The sequence below is a fragment of the Nannobrachium achirus genome (genome assembly GCF_963921795.1).
Source record: "Nannobrachium achirus genome assembly, chromosome: 12".
NCBI lineage: Eukaryota > Metazoa > Chordata > Actinopteri > Myctophiformes > Myctophidae > Nannobrachium > Nannobrachium achirus.
Genome location: NC_137832.1, coordinates 28,543,299 through 28,564,151, shown reverse-complemented (window position 1 = coordinate 28,564,151; position 20,853 = coordinate 28,543,299). Strand labels below are relative to the sequence as shown.

General features: G+C 40.5%; 1 protein-coding gene across 1 annotated transcript in view; it reads right to left on the bottom strand.

Moving 5' to 3' along the window:
* Positions 1-9,187: 9,187 nt before the first annotated feature.
* Positions 9,188-20,853, bottom strand: part of LOC308295500 (leucine-rich repeat transmembrane neuronal protein 4-like) — a gene marked incomplete at both ends in the record, with an annotated part of 55,363 nt that continues 43,697 nt past the window's right edge. The window contains one exon of the mRNA XM_080738551.1: positions 9,188-9,341. Coding sequence (XP_080594677.1) covers positions 9,188-9,341 — 154 coding nt within the window. The remainder of the gene's footprint in view (positions 9,342-20,853) is intronic.

Genomic DNA, 20,853 nt, shown 5'->3' with positions numbered 1-20,853 from the left:
TATATATATATATATATATATATATATATATATATATATATATATATATAGGTGTATATATATGTCTTAGAGGTGGTCTCTGAGGCATATGGGTCAGTGACGTGACGCCCCAAAAAATTTGTTTTTAAAAAAACTTTAAATTGCAGGCATAAAAGTTATTTACTTTTGTTCTACTCACTCTCAACCTTATGGAAATACATTTTGTTTTTAGATATTTTATTGGAATCAGACTTTATTCAGCAGTTTGTTGTACTTGTGCCTAAAATCATCATATGGTGTGACATGAAAATAATTGTTCATAAAATGAAAATGGAGTACATCTTTCTTAAAGTTTTACTATGTAACTTTTTTTATAAAACAAATCTTAAAATTGTCCTAACTGTTAAATCGCTAAAGTTTTAGAACACCCACTCCGTTATTTTCAGCTTCTGAAGCCTTCTCTTTATATGTTTTCTATGAGCCGTGAGGGGGGGAGAATTTCGCGCCATGATGACGTAATCTGCATCATCTGTATACGTTGTGTATACGTTGCCCAATCACATCGCCGATCATGCACACATGGTACACTACCGGCCAATGCAGCGCATCTTGAAGTGGGGTCGCCATATTTGTAGTCGCCCGTGTGTCTCTTTACTCAAAAGCTAATCTCGCCTACCAGGCAGGGTGAAGTAGTCCGTTTCTCCGGAATGCCTGAACGCACAGGAACCAGGGACCCCTCTAAAGATAGCTCTCGGCGTTGTGGAGGCAGACGCGGGGGTGTGAAGGTACGAAAAACGGGCGAAAGACGCGAACGCGACCGCGGTTTGCTATATGGCTACTGACCACTAGTTGAGAATCTTACACAGTATAGCTTTAAGTTACTCACTTTATCAAAGTCCTTTATCATAACTAACCAGTGATCCACTATAGTTTTTTGAAAATTAATTATATCTGTATATTTTTTTCATAATCGACACTCTGTGTGAGGCCCATGTTCATGATCTTACAACATATTTTAAATGTATTCTGTCAAAACTTTCTCTAAAATTACACAAATATTTGTGACTCTTCCTGATAATATTCTCTATGTAATCCATAAACATTTTTTTGGTTTAATCATTAATAAAGGTATGATTTTTCACTATTTGGAATGTCACACCAAATGATTTAGTGTCACACCGTATGATCATATCTTCATGTGTCAAAGCAAACTGTGTTTTAACCTACCTATTAGTGAGTACTGAACTTTACTGATTGATTAAACAATTACCCAGGATAAGATGGCCTTAATATTTCTGAACAGGATATTATTGTAGGGCTTTAACATGGGATAAGAAAGAATTGTAGTAGTAGATGGATGATGAGGTAGTGCACAGGAATGCTACGCACACCTAAGTCTTCTGCCGGCCCACGGCAGAAGGATCCTAAAGAGACAATAAGGCGCATAGCCACACTTGGAGCCAAGGCAACATTTTATTAACACCAATTAGTGGAAACAGAACTCAGCATTCAGGTAAATTGCTTTTTTCCGAAGTCTCCTGAACTTGAACACAGCATTTTGTGTTGAACAAATGTAATTAGGAATCATGACATTACACCACATCTCCACTAGCTAAAGAGTGCTGGGTTGCGCAACTCCGAAAATAGCTGATCTACAAGCTCTCGCAGCACAACGTGTTGAGAGCTTGTAGATCAGCTATTTTCGCTAGTTTTGTCTCGGGTCCTACCTTAACACTGTCCACTGTCCAGTCCAGTGAGTGAAAGTACAAAAGTATTAGATCAGATTAGATTATACATTTAGACTGTATTGTACATCAGCCAGTCGTATTTGGTGAGGGTAGCAAACCGGCTGCCTTGTTGCGGTTCTGCTATGCCACAGACAACCTCCTGCTCTTCGTAGAAAATGCAGTCTCGCCCCTTTGGCTCCTCTCTCCTTGCTGGGTTATTGTTTAGTTTCTCCCTGTACTTTCTCGTTCTCTCAGCACTTGTCATTTTCCAGCTGACAAAAGAAAATGGAATGTATAGTTTAAGACAAAGAGAAAATATTGTTTAGATTGAAACAATATGTTAAGGTTTCTGTGAAGGGGTTTCTGCTCTGTCTGATGAATTTGAAGTATCACTGAATGAAGCTAAATTACATTTTATGTAAAAATGTTTAAAACAAATGTTTAAATGTACAAAAGAAACATGGAACTTTGTTATTTATTGTTATATCTGTAGTTAAATACAGTATAAATCATATGGTGTGACAATCAAGTCATATGGCGTGACAAGCAGACATGTCACACCATTATGATTAAGTGTCACACCATATTACGTTTTCTGCATTTAGGTTTACCTTGAGGCTACTATGTACACATTAGCATGCTAACAGCATGCTAGCTATAACAAAGCAACCTAGATCTACATGGAAATATGACCAAAACTTCAAATAACTTAAGCTTTTTTTAATGAAAAGGTGTCACACCAACAGACATCCAAAGTGGTGAGTTTGTCAAAGTTTCAACAAGATGGCATTTCATGAAAATGTTAAAATCATAACTCACCTCAGACACCTGTCTTGCAGTTGTGCTGGGAGTGCTGAATAGCCTTACAGAAGAAGGACCTCTCTAGCCAATAGGTGTCCAAATAATTGCCTGTTTAATTTGTCCAAACTAGTGTCACACCAAATGATTTTGGTTTGGGGGACAAAATGTTTTTGATCCTAAATTCATTTTCAAATGATTTTTAGCAATTCTTTTTCTTAGTTTTATTCAAGTTCCCACTTTGAGAAACAAGGTCAGGACAGTCACACCATATGAGTTTTGCCATGTTTGGTTGAAAATTCTGAAGAAATGAGGAATGAAATGTTTTAATCTTGAGTAAGTTCACATAAAGCTTAATGTCCTGCACAATATTCAGAAGGTTTTTGACAAATATATTTTTTATTTATACATGTTTGACACCGAGGACAGCGAAAACGTTACGTCACGTCACCCACCCATATATATTATATATTACCTTCTCAATCTTGAGAATTCAATCTCAGATTTTAAAGTGATGGACCCTCTCGGCCTTAATCTTGGATTCCAGACTAGCAATCTGGAATCTCTCTACAATATACACACATATATATATATATATATCAGAGATTGCGTTAGACCGGAAATTGCCGGATTTGACCGATTTATAATGACAAAGACCGGAAAATATAAACCTCATCGGACATAAGGACCGATTGAAAATGACACGGCAGTTCACCGCAAATCTCTCTCTCTCTCTCTCTCTCTTTCTCAATGTCTCTCTCTCTCTCTCTCTCTCTCTCTCTCTCTCTCTCTCTCTCTCTCTCTCTCTCTCTCTCTCTCTCTCTCTCCCTCATCACTCTCTCTCACATGCACGTCTGGTTGCACAAACACACACGGGTTAAGTTACACTTTTTCCTGTTAATAATAACCTGTGTGAAATAAGCTGCATTGGGAGGTAAACGGGAGACACTTTATTGTGAAGGTAAGACAGGAAATGATAGTTGTTGCTGGGTAGGCCTAGTTGTCGGTTTGTTATGTTGTCGCTATGCTCTCTATGAGCTGCCTTGGTTTTGGAATATGAGCGCGCAGTTTAAGTTATAGTACATGAATGGACAGTCAAAAATAAGTTGTATTATCAGAACTGTTTAGCCTAAACATTAATTTGCGAACGGGGCGCTGGGGGAGAGAGAAGACAGCAGTCCATTTCACCGCGGTGAAGTTGGATTCAGGTTGGATATTCACGGTGTCCATTTCAGCGTCATTTTGCAATGCGCACTGTGAACCCATGGGAATTATTGAAGGCACGCAGGACAACTACAACCCATATAAAACAAACTTTATACACTCGATTGAAGTTCTTTATGAGGAGATGTTATGGAAACTGTACAAGATCACCACCAAAGCCTTTTCAACCTTCCCAAAGTTGCATAACAGAGATGCAGGATGATCGTGACCACTCGACCATACTAGTGAGTAGTCAATTGATTCCTTTCTGGCCAGATTAATCTATCAACCTATGAAACATTGCGCAGACCCCACTTTCAGACTATTTCTCATTATTCTGTACATTATTATGTGTTGGCCTGAAATATGATGCAAAACAGAAACAACTTGTTATGAAACCATGCAGTATCTGTGCAAACACACAGCCTGCGTGAGACAGTCCAATATAATTAATTTCCTTATGCAAGATGATCGATCATCATCAAAACATACAGCTTCGGAAGCTGTATGTTTTTTGTACAGCCTACTACTCCTTTACATTCAATTAGTTCAGTCCCAACTATACAGCAGGACTTAAACTGTTGTTATTGGCTATGTTTTTGCACCTGCTTGTCATCCATGCATTAAAATTATTATGTCTGGTATTTTTATCAGATGTCCGATAAATTTTAATCATGCCGGTCACGGTGACCGGCTGTTAAAAATCCTAGCGCAACCTCTGATATATATATATATATATATATTATATTATATTTAAGTGTTCCTATGTGTGCCAACAGACAAAAAAAAAACGTTCAACTGAACGCAGTACTTGCGCCTCGCTTTTCTGATGGGCGCAAGTAACGATACAGTGCAACCACCGCCACTTTCCTGGCAGAATGCTCAGACTCATTTACTTCTTTTTCTTATTTTCGGAGTACGGTTCTTAAGTTGTACAATATATTTTTAAAATGTCAATGGGATTTTAGATTTTTGATTGGTGTGATTCTGACGTCAGACATTGGTTCCTATAACCAGCCGTCCAGCACGCACGCACACACGCACGCACGCACGCACGCACGCACGCACGCACGCACACACACACACACACACACACACACACACACACACACACACACACACATATACACACAAAAGGTAAGGAGAATTGACTTTGGTCAATTATATCTCCCCTTTAATAATACCATATATATTGGTCTAATTACAGCATGGCATCTATGTGGATTTCTTCCATCATAATGGTCGTAATGTCATATTGATGACGTCACTCTTGCCCAAATATGGGCAAGAGTGACGGCTGCCTGCCTGTGCACATCGGTGTTGTCAGGCATGCGCGGCAACCGGTTGTGTTGTATGTGACGTCAGACCAGAGCTCTGCTCAAGCATATAAGAGTTGAAAATATTTTAGAATTTCACTTCATCCCCCAGAGCTTGTAGCATTAACTGACTGTACTCAGTGTCTAGAGAGAAGGAGATAGAAACATAGGGAGGAAGAGGATAAATAAATAGTCCATTACCCAACAGAACCTACAACTCTGTCCCCAGAACGGTCCATGTATAGATGCAGATGTGATGATGAACCGTCACTCCAGGAAGGAGGAGTGAGGTGTCAATCTTCCCAGACTACGGTCCGCTGTTCTAATTGTTTATACTTCACATCTCAATCGAGCCATGATGACCTCTATTGCCAAATGCCCAGAAATGGACAGATCCCCTCAGAATCCTTCCAGCAAATCACCAGAATTGCAACCAGCCAGGAACAAGGAGACACAGACGAACCTAAATCTTACAGTCATCAAAGGTTTACCAAGACTTACCAAGAAGTGAAGACACAACAGCTGACTTGTGAGAAAACTCACATCTGTAAACAGTGTGATAAGAGTTTCAGTTACTTAGGTCACCTGAGGAGACACCAGCGTATCCACACAGGAGAAAAACCTTATCACTGTAAACAGTGTGACAAGAGTTTCAGTATGGTAGGTTCCCTGAATATTCACCAGCGTATCCACACAGGAGAAAAACCTTTCTATTGTAAACAGTGTGACACGAGTTTTAATCAGTTCAGTGCACTGAAGAGTCACCAGCGTATTCACACAGGAGAAAAACCTTATCACTGTAAACAGTGTGACAAGAGTTTCAGTGTGTTAAGTTCCCTGAGGATTCACCAACGTATCCACACTGGAGAAAAACCCTACCACTGTAAAGAATGTGACAAGAGTTTCAGTCAATTAGCTAACCTGAGGACACACATGCAGCGTATCCACACTGGAAAAAAACCTTTCAATTGTATGCAGTGTGACAAGGCTTTTAGTGGGTTAGAATCACTGAAGCTACACCAGCGTATCCACACAGGAGAAAAGCCTTTTCACTGTAAGCAGTGTGGAAAGAGTTTCAGTCGGTTAACTGACCTGAGGAAGCACCTGCGTATCCACACAGGAGAAAAACCTTATCACTGTAAACAGTGTGACAAGAGTTTCAGGCTGTTAGATCACCTGAAGATTCACCAGCGTATCCACACAGGAGAAAAACCTTTCGTCTGTAAACAGTGTGACAAGGCTTTTCGTCGGTTAGATCACCTGAAGATTCACCAGCGTATCCACACAGGAGAAAAACCTTTTCACTGTAAAGAGTGTGACAAGAGATTCATTCAGTTACGTGACCTGAAGATACACCAGCGTATCCACACAGGAGAAAAACCTTTTCACTGTAAAGAGTGTGACAAGAGTTTCATTCAGTTACGTGACCTGCAGATTCACCAGCGTATCCACACAGGAGAAAGACCTTTTCACTGTAAAGAGTGTGACAAGAGTTTCAGTCAGTTACGTGACCTGAAGATTCACCAGCGTATCCACACAGGAGAAAAACCTTTCGTCTGTAAACAGTGTGACAAGGCTTTTGGTCGGTTAGATCACCTGAAGATTCACCAGCGTATCCACACAGGAGAAAAACCTTTTCACTGTAAAGAGTGTGACAAGAGTTTCAGTCAGTTACGTGACCTGAAAAGACACCAGCGTATCCACACTGGAGAAAAATCGTACTGTAAACAGTGAAAACCACCATCTGCACAATAGTTGGAAAACCCAATGTGGTCACACCGAAATGTAGCTGTAGACTGCTAAATGTAGGTTATAGTTCCGACGAAGCAATCTGATTGGTTGAAATAGCTATCCACCCGTGAGAATAATGAGCATTACCACACTGGTTACTAATAATGGTCTGTATTTGTCCCAGAGGGATGTTTCAACGACGAAAACACATAACAGAATACAACACAACACAAAGACAATATATATACCGGTACGTAGAGTCCCCAGAGTACACAAACAACAGCGGTAACCTCTTCTCTACATATTTTAACCTTTTGTGTTTTTTCGTATAGGCTTCTTGACCAATTACACTGTCACTCACAAACAAACTCATCAAAAGTAGCAGATCAGCCGGCTTGCGATGTGTTTCGATCTTGTAGATCTTTGACTTTTTTTTTTTTTTTTTTTTTACCCTGGAAAGTATGTTTTATTCTACCTATGTATGAGAGCGGATTCTGCCACTGCATTTCAATGGGATTGGAGCGTTTTATCCACAAATGTCAGGCTTCTGAACTGTCCACAGTCCTCCTCTGAGACTCCAGTGGAAAAAGTACTATTTTTTTTTTACTTAAGTAAAAGTATCAATACTGCAATATAGAAATACAAGTAAAAGTCTGGAATTCAAAATGTAAAAGTATGAAAGTATTGGCATCAACATATACTTCAAGCCCCAAAAGTAAAAGCAGGCCTACAAAATGTTTGAAAATATCATATATACAAGCAGATCTACAAGCCGATCACATTGACATGTTTTGAGCTTGTAGATCAGCTATTCTTCCAATTTTTGAAAATGTACCCAAAATAGGGACACCAGGGTTAATGTGGTAAATGGATGACTGCAACAAGTTACGTAAACATGTAATGAAACACATTTAGTCTGGTGCCAGATTTCTCATTGATGAAATGAGTCATGAAATGAATCACGGGGCTGTTATGAAGGGTGCATTATCAAAAAGCAATATTGACAAAATCATAAAGCTTGCTTGAACGAGGACTGCAAAGGACCACAAAGGAAGGAAACACATATCTTGGCAATTACGCTAAACACAAAATGATCTTTGTCCACTGCCAAATCCCACTAATGGATTTCTTTTGAGGCAGGTGTTCGCTGGTGACCCGTAAAGAAAACGCATGAGACAAAACCTGACAGTTACCAGCAGTGTCATTGCTGGAGAACAGGCACGTACGTGCACACATAGACATCAAAGGGGGCTTGAGCCCCTGCCTTTTTACGTCTGTAAAAAGTGCCCTCTCCAGACCACAAATTCAGTTTTACTATGGTGAAAGAAATGCAAATGCCCTCTTTCCATGCCATATCTGAAGGCAGCATTCAAGAGAATTGCATTGTCCCAACTCTACTGAACTTGAATGCAGCATCTTACGTTCAAAGAATTGCCCTCTCTGTGTAGCATCAAGCATTGAAAATAGCCGAGTCACAACATGTCGCTCTGCAATGCGTTGCGGGCTTGAACGTCTGCTATTTTCGATATTTTCACCAAAAAGCCTGTTTAGAAATGTCAGCCCCTGCCTCTCTAACATTCTCTGCACGTCCCTGCTGGAGAATCTCTGACCCCCCTCATCAAGCACAGCCCTGCATAACATGCCTTTTACTTCAGTCGCTGTCATATCTTGGCTCCTTTAATTTCCCCAATGAACAGCCATGATATTAGGTGTTGCGTGAATGAAGTATGTATCTGCATGTGTGAATGAATAGTATGTATATAATCATTAATGTATACAGTATCTGCATATGTATGCATCCGGTACAGATATTTATGCAGAAATTGGTTCAGTGTGTGAATTAATACTTGATTAAATGTTAACAGCATGCTGATTAAAGATGATCAGTGAAGATCCTTCCCATCCCATTTCTAGGAGCTTTTCCTTTCTCTGATTAAATCCACCGTGATAGCTCCTCCTTACCCATGAGGAAATACTGAGGAGAGAAAAAAGCCTGGATTTTCGTTTAAGTCATGAATTGCCTTCTGTCAGGGAAATGTACTGTAAATCAATGTAGCGAGCTTAAACTGATGGAGCATCTTCTAGCTGTGTGTCTGGTTTTATGAGTGCTTCTGGGGAAGCAGCCTCAGTGCTCCAGGGGAAAGCATATGCCAAAAGTTGTATTATACTATAGTCTGTAGGCCAAAAATGATGTTTCAAATAAAACCGCTTACTCTCTATGTCAACGTTTTTGTCCCACCGATGCCATTTTAGTTTGTTTTGTTTTGTTTTATCTCTGCTCATCATGTCACCCACAAGCTGCCTGTAATTATGCGTACGCCGGTGGAGAATCAAGAGGCCTGTATCCAATTTTGATCTCCATTGACAGTGTTTATGTTGACTTAATTGAGCTCATGTCTCAGGGTAGCTACCTGGCGCGATGCAGCAACATTCTCAGCTCCCTGCATGCAGCTCATTGGGATGCAAGGGCAGCACTGGCAGAGTAAACTGCGCCTTGGCAGAGATGCTGTGCATTGGTGCTGCTGCTGCCGCTGCTGCAGGGACACGACAGCTACAGTCTTCCCCTCCATAAATCCCCCCACACACCCTGCAGGGCACACGACCACACCTGTGAATTACGTTGAGAGACAGCTGAATTCAATCTCCTCCATCTGGACTTGACAGTTGGTGAACTTGGTACTGCGGGGGCCGGCCAACACACTTTTGCTGTTCCATGGACAGTGTTATTTATTCGGCATGTTTTATTTTGTCCCTTGATAGAAGAGTGGGGTAGGAATAGGAAGTGTGTGTGTGTGTGTGTGTTTGTGTGTGTGTGTGTGTGTGTGTGCGTGTGTGTGTGTGTGTGTGCGCGCGCGTGCGTGTGTGTGTGTGTGTGTGTGTGTGTGTGTGTGTGTGTGTGTGCTCGATTGGTGCTACCATGCAGACATTCCTTGGTCATTCGTTCCCATGTTTTTGTTAGGCTTTTTTTTGTTTTAATGTACAGTTTATTATTTATTGTTTAAACTGATACAATTGGTTTACCTGTGATTGTACTTTCCTGAGGCACTAAACTGGCTCTCTGCATACAGTATGTGTGATTTCCTTGCTTATTTTAAGTCGCTCTGGATAAGAGTATATTAGTCTGGGGCCTTAGGGGGATAAAATGGTCATTTCGTGCAAATCAGCACTAAAAGCACCAAATTTTGCACAGATGTAGCCCAGGGCATGCTCTAATCATATGATTTAGCTAGGGCGCCCCAGTCGGCGACCTTCGGGGTCGCCTCAATGGCCAAATCAAGTTGGGCTCCCATTGACACTATACTACAGGAAGAAAATACACAGAAATACTCAGCTTTAAGTAGGATGTGAGGGGTCTAGGGGTTGTCATGATTCTGAATCCATTGCAAGCATTTGTTTTGCACAAAACAACATTCCTTGGGCTAAAAATTGCCCCCACAAAACTGTGAAAAGTGATAACTCATCACTAAACCATAAATGAGTTTCTTCATTCATGTTCAAAGAACGCAAAGAGCCAGCCACCAAATGCATTGTATATCCTGTCTAATGAAATGTCTACAGGTACTTTCTTGACAAACACACCCCTTAAACTCCAGTGGTGTGTTTGCGTGCCCACCTGAATGCCCATTCTGGGTATTGTGTGGGGGGTCCCTGAAAGATAATTGGCCCAGGGGCCTCCATGAGTCTTACTCCGTCCCTGCTCTATAGATCTCAATAGATTGCTTGTGATGTGCAGTGATGTCAGAGCGGCAAACTCATAGACCGTAAAAAAACAGACAGGCGGCTGGAGACATGATGTACCGTTTCTCATACTAAACTGCGACCTTCGGTCGCAATAAGCAATATCCAATATGTCAATCAACACCTTTCATCAGTTGTATATGGTGAATGATTCGGCACAGCGACTACTGCTTTGGGGGGATTATCTATTCTACAGGAAATAAAAATCCCTGAAGTGAGCTGCCTCATTTGACCTTTCATCTCAACTCCAGCTAACTGCAAAATTGGATTAAGCGCCTTTATATTTATATAACACATTCTACATCTACCATAATCCTTACACAAGAATGTGTTTGTCTGTTACTATGAATTGCATTTAGCCCATAGTGATAATAATAACGCAGCGCATTGCTTAAAGACATGTGTATGATGATTGATATGTATTTTGGGCATTAAATATTGGGGAAGATGGATTCTGAAACAATTAAAATATCAGCATTAAATATGCAGTACACCAGCTTCAGTGTGTCAGCCTAGTGTGTAAGAATAGTAGCTGAAACAGCTGCGGCCACAGACAGTGATTTTACATTTTATTTAATTGTTGACTAGGGGCTTTAGAATGGTAGCCATGCATTACAACTAGTCACCAGCATCACTGCTGCCAAACATTCCATGATACTCTTCAGTATGAATCAACTTTTGTTTTAATTAAACCATTGTTGATTGTTATCTTCTTTTTCACTTTTTGTGATGCCCTCTAAATATGCATTTTCTTTCTAGGTTTATATGCCTTTAAGAGATAAAGTATTCATTCAATAATGCAAACTTACTCATGTTAATTGTTTATAATTACAAGACACAAGATTTTGTATTATAGATGTTCACCTGAATTTTACTCTAACATCAAGTAATGGATAAACACTTGATGAGTTGTTTGCAGTTATAAAATGTTTACAGCATTTTATGATAAGCGATGTTGCCCATCACATCCACCTATACGGCAATATATGTTTAAATTAGATGAGGGTAATTATGCCTGGAGTAATCCTTGCTTGGGGCAGCTGTGCACGATAGCAACAGAGACCTCAGTCTGTGGCAATATTAGAAAAGTGGGGCGTTAAGTCTTTGACCCTGAAAGCTGCGATCAAAGTCGCGGACTGCAGTTTGATTGGAGAGACAGCCTGCCGTGAAGTGTGGCGAGTTTAAAAAATATACTAGCAGGACCAGTGCCATACTGGGTGTGTAAGATGGTGAAGGTAATCTGGAAGTGTTGGCACAGTGCCACCATAACTCCCCAGGGAAATCAGGAGCTTTCACAGCTGCCCTGCCTGCCTGGAGTTGCAACACAACTCTAAAATGACAAGGCAGAGTACTTGGGGACAAAGTCAGGCAGGAACTTGGGTCCGAACTGCTACAGGAAAACTAGATCAATTGTGCCATGTCATCTACAGGTATAGATGAGCCAAAACCACATGTGTGAACATTTTTTAGGAATACCATTTTGCATTTTGGCTATTTTCCTAGCATAACTTACACACAATTTGCAGCATGTCAACTGTTCTACATCCAGGCAGGGTGGAATATAAGTTACACTGTGCAAATTGCAAAATGAATAAAAATATAAATAAAGATTTTTCTCTAGTGACGTTTCTTACAGCTCACCCAGCTTGCCAGAAAAAAAAATGTTTTTATCATACCTAAATGTGCACAATTGCACAAGTAGTGCTACACTAAAGACCTACCATGGCTTTTAAATCCCTGAAGCCTTCGTATATTGTTATTATACTTTGCTAACAGTCTTCTTAAAACTATCTATATGTCTGTTGTCTCCCCCTCCTGAATGATGGTGGCCCATCTACAGTAGCCTACTGTAGTGTCCAATCCGGTGTATCATCTGTTTAGTGACATTGTCAACCACCTTTCTAGAAAAGAAGGGAGACCATCTCCAAACACTGTAGATATTCTATTAAGTTATACTGTATTTAATACTTGAAATGTTTTAAAGGACAACTTTGTTTTTAAGGGTTCATATTTTAGATAGTAATTAAAGAATATAAAAGATGAGAGTAAAAATGTTTTCATTTACTCCTTTCTATCGTTTTAGAGATTTAAATTATTTTGATTTCAGTGGCTGGGGGCATGCATACAAGTGGCTAAATATGTCTTTTTACACAGAATAAGCCCATTCCCAAGATGCACCGCAATCTTTCATGGGCAGATGTGACTTCTGGGGTTACTGTAAATAGCAATACAAAAATTGCAGGCTTAATGTTTCTAAAAATACATATTTGGCCACTTGTACACATGCCCCCATGCGTACGCATGCCCCCACGTTTTAGCACGAAGTAAATGAAAACATTTTAACACTCACTTTTTTCTTTTCTCTAATTACAATCTAAAATATGAACCCTTGTTGTAAAAAACTAAAGTTGTCCTTTAAATATTAAATTGTAGCTTTACAGAGGGAAGTCCAGAATCATACAGAAAGTAAAATCAATAACACAGAATGAGAGCAGGGAAGGACTTAAGCCTAATAAAAAGGTACTATGTAATCTGCCTTACTTTGACTGCGCTGGAGAGAAAGTAAATAAGTCTATAGCGTCTGCTCTCCAAGTGCCAACAAAGTGTCAGCAGGACCAATGAGTTGTGCAAACAGATAAAATGCCGGCTGAATAACAACAAACTTTCCCTGATGCTGCATTGTCAAGAATCAATCAACATTACACAAGAAAATCGGCAGTGTTCATTTAACTCTGAGACAGTAAAAGTGCCATTCGAGTACATTTTATAAGCTCAGAGTGGAATTAACAGAGGACGTATAGTAGTAGTGTGTAGGTCTGGAGTAGGTAAATATCAGCCTATCAAATATTGATATAAGAAAGAAAGAAAATCTTGCAGGGTAGATCAGGGGATGACAGGTATGGCATCATGGAAATAGTTCTCCAGTTTTGACTCAGCACATATATGTATGTCTGCATGTTCTGTCTTTTATATAGCCTATACCAGGGGTATTCAACGTTTTCAGGTCAAGGACCCCTTAGTTGAGAGAGAGATGAAACAGGGACTCCCACAACCTTTTGTAGATTCCATATAGTGTCATGTTTTGACAGCACAATCATCAGTGTATTCTGGATTCATGTTAATGTTTGTTTTCAGATATTTAACCACTTGAACCGTCAATACTTAATAAACTTGACCTTACACTCTGTTCTTAGTCTGCTCTTTTCCCCCTCTATACTGAAGCTCTTTGCCGAAAATAATGGTTAATATAAAAAAGGAGAAAAAAAAGGTTTCTATCACACAAAGATTTGGAGGACCCCCTGTAGTAACTATGTGGACCCCCTGTTGAAGACCCTTGGCCTACTATACTTACAAACAATACTTCAGAATTGATTGGCCAAACTCAACATAGAGTATACATTACAGGTTTTTAAAACAGGCCAGTTCCACACTGTTGGCTGTTTCTCCACTTAACTCACAACAAAATCCAGAGTTTTTAATTTTCACTCACATATGGGTCTATTTTTACACTCTCAGAGCTGCTAAATCAACACTCAGGAGTTTGCTGTGTACACTGCACAGCATCCAAAATAAAAACCCAATAAAGCACTAGAGGGAGAGTGGAGTGAGCAATCAATCAATGTCATTAAACTGTTCCATCTGCACAGCTCTGCAGTGGTAAATCTCTCTCTAGCAGCACATATTTGTCACTGAATATGATGCTAGAGGTAGATACGTCTCCAACACATGTTCTTAAACAGATGAACACAAAACCAACATTTTACAAATGTTTGTTATTGACATGTCATTCAAAACCTGGGGGATACTGTAGATGATATTAGCTATACACAATTCATATAGATTCTTTTGACAATTATTTCAGATAACCTTATTTCAAAAGGCAAATCAACTAAATACAAACAGGCACTGCTGTACATAATTCTTCTTTTTTTACACCATGAGCACTGAAATATGACACAATACTGTACATTCTTATAAAAGGTTATGTTAAATACCCAGGGAAGAAAAATTATAGTATAAAAATAAAGTCAGGAAAACTAAATTAAATACATATATATATATATTTCTCTAGTGACCACTCAACATCATAAGTACAAAAACAACTCAATAAAAATATACCAAATCAATATGGCAGGCTCTTCTTCAAAGTCATCCATATACATTCCCAATTCAACGCAATTATACCACATTTAATTCAGTTAGATATGGTCCATTGTAATGGGACTTCATGTGTATGAGAAGCAAGTAGGTAGCCGATGTTCCCCCTTTTTATAGCTGAAAACATAATTGGGTATTGTTTTCCACACACAGATATACTGTGGTATTTTCTATTTCAGAAAAACAATGCAAGCTACAAAGATACCAAGAGCTAATGTTCAAAGAGACTTGTTTATCACATTGAGCTCAATAAACAGTCACACATTGTCACTCAGGGGGAAAGGTAGCATGTGAAAGCTGCAAGGTGCTGCAGGTGAGTTGGGAGAAGAGCAGACACACATCATTATGAGACAGTCTGTTATATTCAGCACTGTGCTCTTGAGCTTCTGCCACCCGAGGAGTTGTATAAGAGTAGGCAGCTGTCTGAGAGGATCACTTTGTCTTGCAAATCCACTCCTCCTCCGCTCCTCAAGAAACCGACTCTTGAGTCTTGACCCTCCCAACGTCAAGAACTACAGACCGATATCACTCCTTTCCTTTCTTTCCATAACCCTGGAACATGTTGTTTCTAACCAGCTCTCTCCCCATCTCTCACAGAACAACCTTTTGGATCCAAACTAGTCAGGATTCAAACATGGCCATTCGACTGAAACAGCACTTCTCTTATAGTCACAGGCACTCCATGCTGCAGGCTGCCTCCCACTCCGCAGTCCTCATCCTTCTTGACCTATCTGCAGCATTTAACACAGTCAAGCACACCAGCTTCTCCTGAACCCCCTTTCTGACTTATATGACTGGTTGGACCGACACCATTTCATTCATGAGAAAAAAGTTTGCTTTCACTTTGGACCCATCCTTTTTTGGCTTTACGCCAGGCCCTTTGACTCTGTTATCTCCAATTTCTCATATCAGTTATATTGTTTTTCTCCCTGTGTCACACTGGTTGATATATGCATCACTGCATGGCTGGTTGACATCTCAAAGTGGATATCTTTCCACCACCTCAAACTCAACGTAGACAAGACTGAGATTCTCTTCTTCCCCGGAAAGTCTTTGCATCTGTAGGATTGACAACACCACCCTGGTGGTTCCTGTTCTAACGTCAGCTGTCCCTCAAGCGATCACTAGATCCTGTAGTAGGTGTGCACTGCACAACATCTGGAGGATCAGACTCTTCCTCACAAAGAAGTCCCAACTCAACTCCTTACCTAACTCCCTCCTTGCTGGACTACCAACAACCATGTTGACCCATAACCCCCTACATTTCCACGTCCCTCCCCTTCCGTGATCACAGGTGATGACCTACAAGGCGATCAAGGGCATGGTACACTCTTACCTTCGGAACACCATCCACCCCAACCCCCCATATTTTGATCATCTAAGATCAGCTTAGATCTGTCCCTCCCTTCCCTGTAACACCCCGGGCCAACGCTCCAAGCAGCCTATAGATATAGAACCTTCTCCATCCTGTCTCCCATGCTGCAGAATGACCTCCCCCCATTGGTCAGGACAGCTGACTCGCTCCCCATTTCCCCTGCAGTCTGAAAACTCACCACTTCAGACTCTACCTCAACCACTAGGACTCCTAAAACTTTTATCACTTCTTTTTTTTTTTTTTTTTACTTTTATCACTTCTCGATAGATGCTAGTACAAATGTTTGTTGGGTATTTGTTCACATACAAAATGTGAACAGCTATGAATGTTTTTAGCCACATTTTATACTGTGCTTGTCCACAGACGTCATGTTTGACTGACATTTACTGTGGTTTATTATTTTTTTGCTGAGCAGGGTTTAAATCTGAAATGGTCACACAAATCTGCACAAATGACAAAAGGGGAAATCTCACTCTTTTGAACGACCGCCAGTTCGACCAAAGGAGCATCGGGAGGGTTAGCGACTCACCCCACGAAGGCTAGGTTTAGGGTAAGGATTAGAGTTGGGTGTCGAAACAGATGACATGAAGTAACAGCGAAGCTATCCCATGACTAAAGTGTACAATCAGGTTACTAGATGTAAAAAAAAAATGGAACAACAACATACACTTTTTTCAATGAGAGATAATTGTTACAAGAGAGCGATACAAGAAAAAATCCCATGGATATCAGGAAAAACAAAAACAAACTTCTCTGATGAATAATGCACCAAGCGTTGTGCTTGGGATTAGGTTTATTTTCCATTTGTGTAATAATTATCTGCATGATAAAATCAATTACAATCAACAAAATCATTAAAGTAATCAAAAGTCTTCATCAAAAATATATGCACTGCCGGGAGGATGCGTGGGCTGTACATCTGGCATGACGATTACTCTGCCTGTTATTCTCCAACTTGTCTCTCTAATCTAAGGTAATTTCATTTTGAGTGGCTCGTTCCTTGAGATGAAAACGCTAGGGAGTTGAGGTAGAGAAAGACCTCTGACTGGCAGCATGATTAGAAAAAGCACAAAACCCTTTTAGCTTGGTTGAACTTTAATTTGATCTGCTATTCCGCTGTACACCATGCTGCTTCCCTGATCTGTTTACTGCTTTTTTTTGCATTTAATTACTAGCAGAACGATGAGGAGCTGAAGTAGTAGAGATGTTCAATAAGAGCAAGGGATAGTCCAGCTATAGTCCTGGCATGAGAATGTTTTAATGGAAAATGCAGGACACCCTGTTACTGGGCCTCTTTTGCTAAAGGAGATATCAAGGAGGTCAGTTAGGACAGTGGTTCTCAACCTGTGGGTCGGGACCCCCAGGTGGGGGTCCCCAAATTATTTTTGGGGGGGGTCCCCAGATGATTAGCTTAATGTGAAACATTGTTTTCACACTCAACAGTAAACAAACTAACATAAAGTTTAAGTGTTGAGAGGGTATCTGAACATTTCTAAAGTGACAATTTAAGGACTTTTTAATACCTCTAAAATGACAAATTAAACATTGGCCAAATTGTCAAATATTAGAGGCAGAAATTGTGAAAATAGCCGTGAAAATATCTACATGCTCGTGTGAGCATGTAGTTCTGCTATTTTCACAATAGAACCGTGTTATACAAAATGTAATGCCTCAAATCTTAGTGCTCGTCAGGGTGTGTGGGGGGGGGGGGGGTCCCCAGTTAAAATATGATTATTTTGGGGGTCCCCAGTTAAAATATGATTATTTGGGGGTCGTGGCCTGAAAAGGTTGAGAACCACTGAGTTAGGACAATGAGCTCAACAATCAATATACCTTCGCCCACACTCACCACTCACACGGTCACACAACTCCCATTCCCATGGAGAAACATTTTAATTGTCATTAACCTGACCCTTGCTGCAGGCAACCATGTGGTGGATGGATTAATTGTCTCCTCATATACTCCATCAGAGTTTATCCAGTCTCCTTTCAGGACTGGATGTGTGTTCCCTTAGAACCCCCTCTGCATCTTCAATGCAGCAACGATTGACTTAGCAGTGGAGACCAGGGCATTGGAAACACACTGGAATGGCTAGGAGGTGGAGATTATGTCTTTGCACCAGTCCCTCTGTCCGTCCGTCTGTACTGTATCGTGTGTGTGTGTGTGTGTGTGTGTGTGTGTGTGTGTGTGTGTGTGTGTGTGTGTGTGTGTGTGCGTGTGCGTGTGCGCGTGTCTGTGAACAGCTAATCTCAGGTATTGCGGGGCCGATCGGCATTAAACTTTGCACGCACACACCCAGTAGGCCAACTGCACCCCATTTATTTTTTAATTGGCCTAATGGTGGCGCTATAACAGGCCGCTTCACGTTTTGTTATATAACTCGTATATTCCGCTGGATTATTAGTCGCGTCATGCAGCCCATTTTCACCTGACAAGATTTTCGGCCATTTAACATTTTCTTCTAAACAGTTTTTGCTACTGCTCTAACAGATTTTGTCCAAAACTCAATGCAAACCAGTACACATTATCTCTAGAGTTGTGTGATCAAAATCAGTCCAATTTTAAGATGCTACTGCAGTCATGAAGTCATGAGGCAGCGTCCGATCTGCTCCAAATTTGAATTACACATCGAGGGACCTCTTAACGCAGAGCACAAACCCATTTCACTTCCACCTATTGGGGGTGCCACAAAGGTTAACCCCCCCTCTCCCCCTCCCCCTCCTCCTCCTCCACCACCACCAAATTAGGCACAAATGGTTTTGTGAGTCATGTGACATTTACTGTCAGTCACGGTTATGATACTCTGGTCCATACTGCCTGAATTCACCTTTAAAAAATGTGCTTACAAAGAACGTCATATATCATGAAAGCAGTAACATAAATTGAAAGTGCATGTTGAGGGGCCTCTATAAAGAGCGCACGCTCAGAACCCCTTTCACTTCTGCCCATACTGCAGGAGCCACCACAAATATACGTTTTCTGTCATAGAAACTATTTCACCCGCAGCTTCCTCGTGTCCTGACAACTGCACCCCATGAATGACACAGCACTGGCTAGGCAACCTGGCCTGGCAGAAGTCAGCGAGCACAGTAGCACACTTTTCTGGTTGTAAGATGAAGGTCCAGGGGCATTCTCCCTTGAAGAAACCTTTGTGAATTTCATACATGAAATACACAAATCTGAAGTACCCTGAGAGTATAACTAAAGGAGATAATCATGTCTAAATTTGTTTTTGTATATCGTCGTTGTCGGGCAGAAACCTTGTATCTCCAAGTTTCAAACGTGTACGTTCTTTCGCAAAGTAAAGCCCTGCTTCATCATACAAGGCCGTCGCACAAAAGTAGTGAAAACAGCAGATCTACAAGCACACAACGCCTCGCACTGCGAGGCGTTGTGTGCTTGTAGATCGGCATGTTTTCACTAGTTTAAATCATTTTAAGAAACGAACGGTTTTGGACATACAAGGTTTTCACCCGACAATGACGATATTCTGGTGAGCATAATCCCCAGCCAATAAATCAAAATGCAAATTTTTGGGTGCGGTAAATCTTTTTGAAGTGCTTTACAGGCAAATGTGTTGAAGTATACCTGTGGCTACAGTATAACCATTCCTCTAAAGCCTTCAAAACCCTGACTGACTGGCAACATCCGTCTTCTTAAAATATGACAATATATCTGTCTCTGCAGTTCATATATCTGAAAATATAGTGAATAATCTCCATCACCAAACAGAATGTGGGGGTCTAGCTCCAGCAATGGGTTTTTATACTAGGCCTATTTTCACCTAAGCAATGCAACAGTAATACTGTACATTTACAGCTATCGCTGAATGGGACCAGTGATCAATACTTAAATAACCATGGGTTTGGGAAAAAGTCACAAATAACCCATATATTTTAATAGTATGAGTAAACAAATAAGAACAACAGACCACAAGTGACATGACATTACAAGCCAAAAAAAAAAGAAGAAAAATGTATGCCTGCAACATCATGTATTCAATCAATTACCAGCTAGCTTACATTAGCTAGTATACGTTAGCTCATGTAAAATAATTAAAATAAGAACAGTATTTAACAATAATATTTTAGTATGTTCCCAGTTCTCGCCACATACACACATACACGTGACAGGCTCGGAGCCAGGGGTGTCGCACCAAATTCTGGACCATGGGTACAAGGATTCACTGCGGGCCCCCCATGAATGTTCTTCATAGGGGGAGGGGGTTTTAACTCATTTAGACTGGGAACTCATTATTACACAATACTATTGAAAAATAGCAGATATACAAGCTCGAGAAATCGTGAAAATGTAAAAGTCTTTGAATATTTCAAATCCTTCTAAGGTTTTTTGAAATCCTATGTTTCTATGTCAGTGGTGCTCTAAACCTTTTCATGTGAAGGACCCCCAAAATGATATGTATTTGGCCACGGACCCCCATCTCAAAGATTTGCACACATTTTCACGACTATTCAAATATATAAAAATAGTAGATCTACAAGCTCGCAGCGCGGCACTCGGTGCCACGCTGTGAGCTTGCATATCTGCTATTTGTCGATAGCTAAAGTATAAAATAATACCCCTCCACCTTGGGCCCTAGTAACTCAGTCCCACTCCCCCCCCCCCCCCCCCCCTTGTAACGCCCCTGCTCAGAGCTGCTATGTGAGTATCAAGAGACTGCGCTCTTGTCTTCAGTTCAGACTAAATACCACATCACTCCTACCAGCATAATCTTTGTTTCGCTCTGTGCTGAATATCTGTGAAGGGACATTTTAAAATGATAAAATATATAATTTATATATACTGTATAATAAAATAATAAATAAA